General features: G+C 40.4%; 1 protein-coding gene across 4 annotated transcripts; it reads left to right on the top strand.

Moving 5' to 3' along the window:
* Positions 1-1,157: 1,157 nt before the first annotated feature.
* On the top strand, positions 1,158-11,203 carry LOC111977107 (voltage-dependent L-type calcium channel subunit beta-4-like). 4 transcript variants are annotated; one of them, XM_024006418.2, is made up of 10 exons: positions 1,158-1,249; positions 2,257-2,328; positions 3,317-3,336; positions 4,744-4,824; positions 6,719-6,777; positions 7,087-7,196; positions 7,419-7,570; positions 7,812-7,907; positions 8,082-8,276; positions 8,587-11,203. In XM_024006418.2, the coding sequence occupies exons 4-10, from the start codon at positions 4,780-4,782 to the stop codon at positions 8,863-8,865; spliced, it is 936 nt and encodes a 311-aa protein (XP_023862186.1). In that variant the 5' UTR covers positions 1,158-1,249; positions 2,257-2,328; positions 3,317-3,336; positions 4,744-4,779; the 3' UTR covers positions 8,866-11,203. The 4 variants fall into 4 exon arrangements, with proteins under 4 accessions (XP_023862186.1, XP_070304169.1, XP_023862194.1 ...); XM_070448068.1 differs by lacking the exon at positions 2,257-2,328 and having other exon boundaries at positions 1,187-1,249; positions 3,318-3,336; XM_024006426.2 differs by lacking the exon at positions 1,158-1,249 and having other exon boundaries at positions 2,307-2,373.
* Positions 11,204-11,463: the final 260 nt, after the last annotated feature.

The following is an 11,463-nucleotide window of genomic DNA, read 5'->3' as shown; positions in this document are numbered from 1 at the left end:
AGATGTCTCCCTGGAGGAGGAGCCGACAGGCGGCAAGCTGGAGAAGGAGCAGCAGGCCACTGTACAGCTGGAGAGGGCCAAGGTGAGACAGATTTCTGCTAGGTGTCCCACTGTGTTGCCTTATGCTATGCTACTGTACTATCACAGGCATATACCTTAAGAACAAGGCCCCTATCATTGGGAATGCCCCAGTAGGCAAAGCTGGTTGAAATTACATTATTACAATCAAATTAAAACCAGAACTGGCATCTTTGCAACCAGTAATGCCCACTGGGTTATGGTTGAGCTTATCTAGCTAGGCTAGGCACTCTTCTTATACATGGTGTTTCCTGTATCGTCTCAGGCCAAAGCCGTGGCCTTTGCTGTGAAGACTAACGTTAGTTACTGTGGAGCCCTGGATGAGGATGTCCCTGTGGCAGGAACCGCCATCTCCTTCGATGCCAAGGACTTCCTGCACATTAAAGAGGTACAGCATATATAACACACTGTACTGCTAAAGCTATGGCTGCGTTTGAATTGGCATCCTATTCCCTATGTAGTGCACTACTTTTGTCCGGAGCCCATGAGGCCAAAAGTAGCTTTGGCCAACAGTAGTGCACTATATAGGGAATAGGGTGCCATTTCAGACAGCCTATGTTTGCTTCAAGCCACATCTGTTCACGGGCCGTTATGGATGATGCAATATCAATAATGCATGTCCTGCTTTGGAATCAATGGAGTCACATAGAGTGTGTATACAGCCTTGTATCTCTGTGGAGTTTACACACTCTTCTGTTCGATTCTGAGTCATTGTGTTGTTTTGTGTTGGCTTTCACAGTCGCATAGAGTGAGTACCGTATGTCTGTGGATTGTTACACACTTCTATTTTAAGACATTGGTTTTGTGTTGCTTTGCCCATAGTCACATACTGTATAGTGTGTGAATGTCTATTTAACACATCAACACACTCACTCACACACACACACACACACACACACACACACACACACACACACACACACACACACACACACACACACACACACACACACACACACACACACACACACACACACACACACACACACACACACACACTTCAGTCATTGAGTTGTTTTATGTTGTCTTGCCCACTACAGAAGTACAGTAATGACTGGTGGATTGGCCGGCTGGTGAAGGAGGGCTGTGAGATCGGATTCATCCCCAGTCCTCTGAAACTGGATAACATTCGTCTACAGCAGGAGCAGAAGAGGGGCACACGCTCTTACGGGTAAGTCCTGGGTGGAGGGGCTGGGGGTGGTGTATTGAGGGGCTGAGGTGGGCTTGGTTGGGTGGAGGGGCTGTGTTAGAGGATGGGTAGGGGATTGGAGAGGGGCTAACAATTTATAAGAACTTTCATGAATAAGCATTAATCAACTATTTATCAACTTTATTAAGTATTTATAAAAGTTATTATAAAAAGTTACTAAAGTACAATGAGAAGCCACCTACTCTCCATTCCAGGTCTGACTCTGCTGTGACTATGTGTTTTACTCATAACAGGTCAGAGATTCCTCATAATAACAGATCAGAGGTTACTCATAATAACAGATTGATGATGTGTTTCTTAGGTGACATTAATATGATAAGAGATTATATGCGTCATCATATATCATTTTCCTCATTCAGCTATGCTTGAACTATTTGTTGTCTATTTTAAAGGACATTTTGTGTTCCCCGTTGGCCTCATGTTGCAGAGGGTTACATTATGCAACAGTTGTGGTAAAACAGTGGGTATGTCGTCTCACATAGTGCCGTGATAGATATCATCTCCACGGCGATCACGGCTCATAAATTATATATTAGCCAATTCAATTCCAGCCCTGTGTTATCATAATTTCTGGAACAATGTATAGTCAATACTTCTATAGTCTACCATGTACTTATAGTATTCATCAAATTACATTCTACTGTTGGATAATTATATTCTACTGCTAAATATTCAACATGGAAGTGCATTTTAGAAAAGCATTTACCACTACAACACACTTTACAGTAAAATAATACAATTCAAGAGATAAAAACAAGCAGCGGCAATAACGGAGAAGAATAAAATAACAGTAAAACACCAAGGATGTCTAAAGTAACAATAAAATGACTGATTAAAGACAGAGAATTGTTAGTGACCCTGTTTCTCCTGGGGATAGGAGTTCTGTTTGACTCTGTGATGAGACTATCTGTGTTCCACATGAATGATTATTCTCTCTATCTCTGTCTGTTATCCTTTGTGCCTTGCAGTAAGTCCAGTGGGAATTCCTCCTCCAGTCTAGGAGACATGGTTTCAGGCGGGTTCAAACCCTCCCTCTGCAGGTGAGCCTCCAGACAGAAGCCTATTAGGGAAGGACGTCTCTCCAGGTGCGACGTCTCATTAGTTGTTTGTCAGAATGAATCATTAAGCAAACAGAGCTGTGATCTAATTGTCCCTGTCTCTAACATAACATATCATTGTTGCTCAGTGGGTTGTTTATTAACATATCAAATCCAGTGTGAGAACTGTCGGTTCCTTCACTATGAACTGAATGGTTACCAGAGTATACATACCTAATGTTATTGTTCTACACCAGCAGAAAAAAAATATGTAGTTACATTTTCGTAGAATTTATTAAAAATGATACACCTGCAAATGTCAAATGGGAAACAGTGGCTGGAGGTTGGGTGGATGGAATGTGGAGTTGTGAGATCTTTGTGTCTTCCAGAATGTGCCATGTTTTGGACTGGAATGAGGTGGGCCATGCACTCTCAGTCCACTCCTCCTCCTCTTCCTCCAAGAGGATTATGGACAGGCGTTATGTCCATGCAATGAGTTTGCTTTAAGTGAAACATAACCATATAGCCCAAACTCTGCGTTATCAAATTCAAAGGATCTTCTCCATCTTATAGCGAGGATTACTAAGCATACATTGAAATAATACTCTATCTTTATTTCAATTTCTTTATAAGACACCAAACACTTTTATATGATCATGCAACTTCAGAGTTAGTTATCAAGTGCAACCAATGGCTGCCACCTGCAAAGGAAGGTTTGGAATAGAAGCAACAAATAAATAAAGTGTTTCGACCACTAATATACTGTATACATACTGTATATTTAATACTTCATTTATTTGTGTGATAATAAGTTATTTGCATCCATCATTGTACAATTCAAATGTTTCCATCAAATGTTTCAACCCAACCACTGGGTATTAAAGTACTGTGATACTGAAAAGGTATCACTGTAATGTTTTGTACTGTATATTGTATTAGGTCTCTGCTTTGCATTCAAAGGCACTTATCAGTTATTTTCTCATTTTTACAGGAAAACAGAAGCAGAAAGTGGTGAGTAGTATACACACTTTTCATTCATTAATTCACATACAGGTAACCTCCAAGATCTGTAACCAAATAAGAAACTGGTTGTACCCAGATTCATAAGTTCAGTCGGCATTTCATCCTCCATATCCAAGTTTCGATCTCTATTTCAGGCATACAGAATAATATTAACTGAATTGACTTGCTCTTTATTCACCCCAATTAATCTCTTATAAATACTATACTATCTTTTTTATTTAATTTTTTATTTTAGGGGGTAGCTTTAATATTGCAAATCGATTGTGGCTTCCATCAATGTAATTGTCTGCATCATTTCCAATCCCCCATATATTCTTTGTAAATATATACACTACCYTTCAAAAGTTTGGGGTCACTTAGAAATGTCCTTGTTTTTGAAAGAAAATCACATTTTTTGTCCATTAAAATAACATCAAATTGATCAGAAATACAGTGTAGACATTGTTAATGTTGTAAATGACTATTGTAGCTGGAAACGGCTGATTTGTTATATTTGTTATACATTAATGGGTGTACAGAGGCCCATTATCAGCAACCATCACTCCTGTGTTCAAATGGCACGTTGTGTTAGCTATTCCAAGTTAATCATTTTAAAAGGCTAATTAATCATTAGAAAACCCTTTTGCAATTATGTTAGCACAGCTGAAAACTGTTGTGCTGATTAAAGAAGTATTAAAACTGGCCTTATTTGACTAGTTGAGTATCCGGAGCACCAGCATTTGTGGGTTCGATTACAGGCTCAAAATGGCCAGAAACAAAGAACTTTCTTCTGAAACTCAGTCTAACATCAGTCTATTCTTGTTGGCTCTAACCAGAATAGAAAAGAGGAGTGGGAGGCCCTGGTGCACAACTGAGCAGGAGGACAAGTACATTAGTGTCTAGTTTGAGAAACCGACGCCTCAAGTCCTCAACTGGCAGCTTCATTAAATAGTACCCGCAAAACACCAGTCTCAACGACTGAGGAGCCCGCATTGATATGTTAGTCACTCTCACTCAGATATCATATTAAAAACTGGAAACAATACTCTACACCCTATGGCAAAATGTGTAGAATTGGATATCTCATCTTTAATCTGCTGGCAGTATTTTTTGTAACAACACTTTGTCAGCACATTATCAGGAAGTAAAACAGAACCGTCCAAATGTCTTAATAGCATCACTTAACAGCGAATAGCTGTAATACATCCAGCTACTGTTATACACATTCTCATTCAACATCCATTGGTAACACGTTCCATAAAGTTGCTATTGCACCTGAGTTGTAACAATGTAAATACACTGACAAACTTTCTTGACATGTAATAATGCCTAAAAAAAGGACTTCATAATGGTGAATGGCATGTTACATGTTGCTGTGGTGTCTGTGCTCCGTCTAACCATCTACCTCCACTACAGACTGAACACATCCCTCCCTATGACGTGGTCCCCTCTATGAGACCAGTGGTCCTGGTAGGACCGTCCCTGAAGGGATATGAGGTAGACATCATAGCAATAATACTTTCGGTCTCTTGTTGTTGTATTGGTCAAGTGTTATTAAGCCTCCAAAATAGCTATTCAGAACGACTGCAATATTTGGTTGTGTGCCATACATTACACCAAAGTGACACCAATTCCCAGCTCTCCGTTTTGTAATCAATATTGAGGACCGTCAGCGTGTAGACTAGAGGTTAAGATGCAGCTTCATTGAAGAGGTTTACCCACACATTCACGGACAGTGAATAACTCCCCCATTTATTATCAGAGTAGATATTTGGAGGTCTCCAACAATAACAGCTATGTCAGGCCGATCCATTCATTGCTAACTAACCAGCAATGGGGGCTTGCAGAAAAAAGAGGGCAGCATCTTTTCCCCGGCATGTATGGGGGGGAAGTGGGGAGCTAGGATCATCTTCACACAGAATCACAGTCCTCATCTCCGCTCCACCGTGTTGCCATGGTAACAACCTTCTGGGTAAAACACGTCAGTCTGAAAAAGTGGAGCATAGCTTGAAATTAGAAACACAGAGCTTAACAGCACCAGAAGATCTGTGTGTGTACAAGAAAACTTTAGCACTTATTATGATAATACAGCAAAAATATATATTTTGTCAGCGACAAGGTTATGCGAAGMTGGATGGAATGGGGGCACAATTTGGTCTTCTTAATGTGAATTTTTGCCCAATTTACAGAGAGAAACGTGTGTATTGGTCCAAAATATCTAACTACAGTACACTGCTTTCTTGTGTGAACAGCATGACGCTGTTGTCATTCATGCTCAATGTCAAGAGAGCTTACACAACATCTGTTTTTTCCTCTAAAAATGTCCCTAGTGAAATGTAAAAAATGTCAATGTTGCCGTTAACTATAAAGAATATGGTTATTTCTGTGTGAAAAGCACACAAAAAGTCTTTAACTCTCATATTTTTGGATATATCATATAATAATTGTTCCACACTACTCCTTGCTAGCCTTGTCCTCAAAACTACAGTTCTTCCCAGCTTCAGAGTGTAATTCAAATAGCTTGCAAAAATAGCATTAATGAAGACTGGTCTGGCCTGCTATAGCCCAATTCATCACATCGGCATTGGTCTTTATGACACTTCATTGTAGGCCTTAATCACCTTATTTAATGTAACCAGGATTAATTCTTTAGAAAATGAAGTGGAAAGAAACCAGAGATCATGCTTCTCCTTTGATGGATGCCTTGGCCCAGTGGAATAAATCACAGGCAGGACCAGAGGAGCCTGAATGGACCTTCTGGGTGGATGTCATAATACATTTTTATTTGAACTGTATTTAACTAGGCAAGTCAGTTAAGAATAAATTCTTATTTACAATGACAACCTACCAAAAGGCAGAAGGCCTCCTGAGGTGGACGGCGGCTGGGATAATAAAAAAATAAAAATTATTATGAAAATATAGGACAAAACACACATCGCGACAAGAGACAACCCAACACTACATAAAGAGAGACCTTCTAGATATGAGGAATATGGAGACATCTTTATTGGATGGATAATGGTGGTGGATGGGGAAAGATGGGATGGTCTTTAGCACTAATACTGAAACCGAAAATGATTGCAAAGTTGACAACTGTTCTTTTGACATCCTTGGGTACCTTTGTCCATAACATGTGCTATTTATAAACATTGCCCATCGGGGAATGTAGCTTCAGCATAAGAAATGGGTCTTTCAAGGGTTCTTCCAGGCTTGCTATAGCTGTGAGGAATTGTCAATTAATTTCTACTGGCTTATTTCCTTGCTGTCTGTCTTAACCCTCTCTCACCTGTCCTGTTACTCACGCTCCCTCTCTCTTTCACTCCTTTTTCCTCACTATTTTATCCCTCTTTTCTGTCTGCCATCCTCTGCTGCTCCCGGGCTCTGTGTGCAGGTGACAGACATGATGCAGAAAGCACTCTTTGATTTCCTGAAGCACAGGTTTGATGGCAGGTGAGGAGTCATCAGCCCTTTTCCTGCATATTGTCGCCAGCCCTTTCCCCTGCATACTGTACTAACCCTCTGCAGGCTGCTCCACTTACCCTCATGCAAACTACTATAGCTAGTTGAAAAAAGATGTAAAGCACTTGTAAATGAATTTAATGAGTTGTCAAAGTACCTTATTTGACCACCTGTTTTAACTAGGTCTTTCCTTAGATTTTATAAACATTCTGGTAACCATGCAATACTGGTCTGGATTGTGACTAACATGTTGTGTTGCATGTTCTCCTATTCTGTCTGTCTTGATTCTTTAACTTGTAGGATATCCATTACAAGGGTAACGGCAGACATCGCTCTGGCCAAGAGGTCAGTGCTCAACAACCCCAGCAAGAGGGCCATCATTGAAAGATCCAACACCAGATCCAACCTAGGTATCATCATAATGGCATTGAATGCTATCATTCTTTACTTTACTGTGTGTATATTGTACATGTTAAAAAGGAATGTACAAATACATGTATGCATATAATATATTTTTCATATCTGATAAAGGATCTGTTTTACACAGAATTTGTGGAATTTATGTCTTCTGAGCTTGGCGTTATAAATAGATTCATCCTCTGTCTGTGATCTGTCTTCTTTTTCCTGTACAGCGGAGGTTCAGAGTGAGATTGAGAGGATATTTGAGCTGGCCCGATCCTTACAGCTGGTGGTTCTGGATGCTGACACGATCAACCATCCGGCCCAGCTCACAAAGACGTCCTTAGCACCTATCATCGTCCATGTTAAAGTGTCCTCTCCTAAGGTAATTTTTACACTTCCCTTTATCCCCAAATGGTTCTAATTTTATTACTGTACCTGGATTGAAAATGGGAGGGAATTCAGAGGAACCAGGCTCCGGGAGTGAAATCCTTTTGACATCTACAAATATTTTCTTTAAGGTGAATTCAAGGATTTGACATTGATGGGTTCCATTTCCAACCGTGACCAGGCTGATTTGCATTGCTGCCCTCTTCTGGCTTGATTTATATATCAACTATCCACAGGTTCTGCAGCGGCTGATCAAGTCGAGAGGGAAATCCCAGAGCAAACACTTGAATGTGCAGCTGGTGGCAGCGGACAAACTAGCACAGTGCCCCCCGGTAGGCATTCAAAATCCCCCACAGTACACTCTGTCAACTGCTACATCCTGTTACTGTCTCTGGCCTTCACAAGGGCTATCAGTAAATCAGTCTATCAAGTCTAATTCTGCATGTCTCTGCTCTCACCCTCTCTCTCTCTGTCTGTCTCTCTCTTTCCCCTCTCCTCTCTCTCAGGAAATGTTTGACATCATTCTGGATGAGAATCAGCTGGAGGATGCATGTGAGCACCTGGCAGAGTACCTGGAAGCCTACTGGAGGGCCACACACACCTCCCTGAGCACCCCTCTCAACCCTCTGCTGGGCCGCAACCTGGGATCCACCGCTCTCTCTCCGTACCCCACAGCCATAACCGGGCTGGTGAACCAACAGGTGATTATAATTGATCTTATTTAGTTATATAGGGGGTTAAAGTACAATAGATGTGGTGGCAATAGCTATAGTGACTGTTTATTTTGCTGAATTATCGTTGGGCAAATCGGTTGTAAATAATGAATTGGAAAAGGTATCAGTCAGTAGTGAAATGATACAGGATTGTTGCCTATTTATGGAGTCTTATAGTCACTGAGGTTTTTCTCACTATATAAAAAGAATATTGCCTAAGTAATGAAAATGCTGATGCTATAGTCAATAGCTAAATGACCAGATTTATACAATATGTCCCCTCCTTCTCCCTGGACAGGGCCAAAGAAATACAAACAGGAACAGCAATCACACAGCAGGAGACCACTCACCCATCGAGAGACACAGCCTAATGCCCTCAGACGAGAACTACCACAATGAGCGGCAGAGGAAGAGCCGTAACCGCCTATCCTCCAGCTCGCAGCACAGCCGGGACCAGGTCCACTACCCTCTGGTGGAGGAGGACTATCATGACCCCTACCAGGACACGTACAAGCCCCACCGCAACCGCAACGGCTCCCCCGGAGGCTACAGCCATGACTCCAGGCACAGGCTTTGAGCTGAAGACCCTTATATCACATAGGCCTCTCTTCCCTTCACATTTGGTACGACAGAGCCACAAGACAGCTCTTTTGTTTAATTGTACTGTAACAACCTTTTTATAAAGTGTTAGTAACTCGCTTTACCTCTGGCACTGGTTCACACTGGAAACGTGAACATTGACCAACTGAAAATCAAATCTCAACGCCTCCATTTAAAAAAACTAAAAATAGGATGAGGAGCAGATTTTCACATGTTTTTTTAAAAGGGAAGGCCCAACACTTGGCTCGTCTTCTTCTTTTCTAACATGGCAGAGACTTGGCATGGCTGGGTGAATGAGGTGACCATGTGGTCCTCAACTCCCTGTTGTCTCAGTGTTAGCAGGGGTAGCTGTCGTGGTGGTCATGGTGACCCATCATTACCTGCCTTGAACCAGTGCCAGACAGCGCCATGCGTCCCTCGATCAGCAGAGAACCTCTTTGCACGTTTCCAGGAGCCAATAGCAGCAGAGTCAGTGCACTGTATCTTTAATTAATGTCACTAAGTTGTTTGAAATTGTCTTGGATGTTAGTGTTTCCAGTCCTGTAGCCTATAACCTGCTTCTCAGAGCAGACAAAGTTTCTGTTTTGCAAAATGTTGAGTGATTATTTAGGGGGTTTCTGAATCGGAACCTTCTAGTTTCCTGAACTTCTATCCCCTTCTTCTCCTCAATGATACTTAGTGCCATTTGCGACATGCCGCATCAGGACAGAAAATCACACTTTTCTAAGTAGAATTTGCTGAGCAAGTTTCATATCTTGTGCTCTTTCAGGAAAGGGTGCATCCCTTCTTTATATACAGTACCTTAACACTCTAGTGTGAGGACTTTGCCTATCAGTTTAGTATGCGGAATCCAAGAGGAAATAGCCAAATTCAAGTTAGTAGATCTCAAGACTAGGCATCCAATGTTGAGAAGGGCAATATGCCCATGTGTGCTTAGTTTCAATTGTTCAAATGGGTTTCAGAGGATAGGCTCAGTGAAGATGGTTATACTTCCAATCAGGGGAATATTGATCATCTGATTGGTTTACCACATCCCGTGTTCTGTACAAGCAGCCTCTGATAGTGATTTAATTTGCATCATATTTTCTTCTCTTTTTAACAGTCTTCTTAATTCAAGTGTAATATATTCAAAGAAAGTCCTGTTTGGCCAGTAAGAAATACCTGCTGTCTGTTCAGCAAAGTTTAATTGGTTTAGAATGATCAATGCCATCATGTCCTTTTCTCAATATACAGTATGTCATGGGATAATGATCCAGTGCTGTTATGTATGTGTTGTTGCTATTGAAAAACCAGTAGGACACAGTAGTTGAGTAAGTGACTGTTATTTATGGTACTCACATTTCAACAATTAAATTAGTCAACACATAAGAGGAAGAGAAGGCTTCAGTCTGCTGTGAAGTTAATGTTATATTGTCAGAAAGGTTTGTGATTCTGACATCAAACACTTGGTCAGTATTATTTGCTTTCCAACCATCGGCTATTCTATATTAATGCCCCATTTAAAAGTCTTCCATGTACTGGCCGTTAAAACAAAGTTATGTCATTTTTTAAGGACAATTTTACTATCCCAAGAATTTGCGTATCATAACACAAATTACAGCCTTATTGCTTAACCCAGGCCTTGTGTTAAACTTCTTTCTCTTTTCATACTTCCTTTCTTTTTTAGCACTGTAGCAATGGAGTGGTTTCTCTCCTAATCATATACATATCCTCAAAATGTAGCATTTTAGTTAGGAGTTTTTAAGGTCTATATGGTTAGCCAATTATACAAGCTAAGTCGTGTAAATTTTTTGAAGGGTATAGACTGGGGAGGTGGTAGATAGAAGTTTACGTCAGATAATGTCTCTCTATATTGAGTTGTGTGTTGTGCACCAATACTGGGTGTGCATCATTATTATTTCTTCTTCATCTTTGAATGCCTTCTTCTATTGCCAAGAAAGCTTGATTTCTGTTTATGCTGTATTCTATAAAGGCATGCTGGTAAAGAGAAAAACAAAGAAGACAAACTAATCTAGAGAAAAAATATAATTTACTATGCAAATGTGTACAGTGCTGCATGCTGATGCTTTTCCTTCCTCGGCTACTTAGCGGCTTCATTGCAGTTCAATGATTGTGTTATTGTGTTATTGTTATTTTTGTGAAAGATGACATTCAAAAGGGAAATGCATAACTGCATGACTAATACAACACTTTAATTCATCAAGAAGAAAGAGAAATATGTTTTATGGAAAATTGATGTATAATGAGAACCAACTCTAGCTGCATAAAACATTTACTTATTTTATAAAATAAATTCTGAGCTCTGTTATAATGAACTATTTTCTTCATTGCCTCCCTTCTTAGGACTGATATGTTATCTGAAGATGTAGGATATTGAGTTGGCTCTTCTTATCAAAAAATAATTTCCTCTTCACTAAAACAGAACACAAAGCAGTGTACATCCAGTGGATACTTACCGGATTACAGTGAATCATGATTTATTCATTGTGATCTCTTTACTGTCCTTCCTTTGTTGTGCAATTTATGTTTGTTTGTCCCACAGGTTCCCTGCATGGACTGAACTGAAGACACTGTC

Source organism: Salvelinus sp. IW2-2015, linkage group LG2 (genome assembly GCF_002910315.2).
Source record: "Salvelinus sp. IW2-2015 linkage group LG2, ASM291031v2, whole genome shotgun sequence".
Lineage (NCBI taxonomy): Eukaryota > Metazoa > Chordata > Actinopteri > Salmoniformes > Salmonidae > Salvelinus > Salvelinus sp. IW2-2015.
Note: the sequence above shows the minus strand (reverse complement) of the source record. Positions and strands in the feature narration are given on the sequence as shown.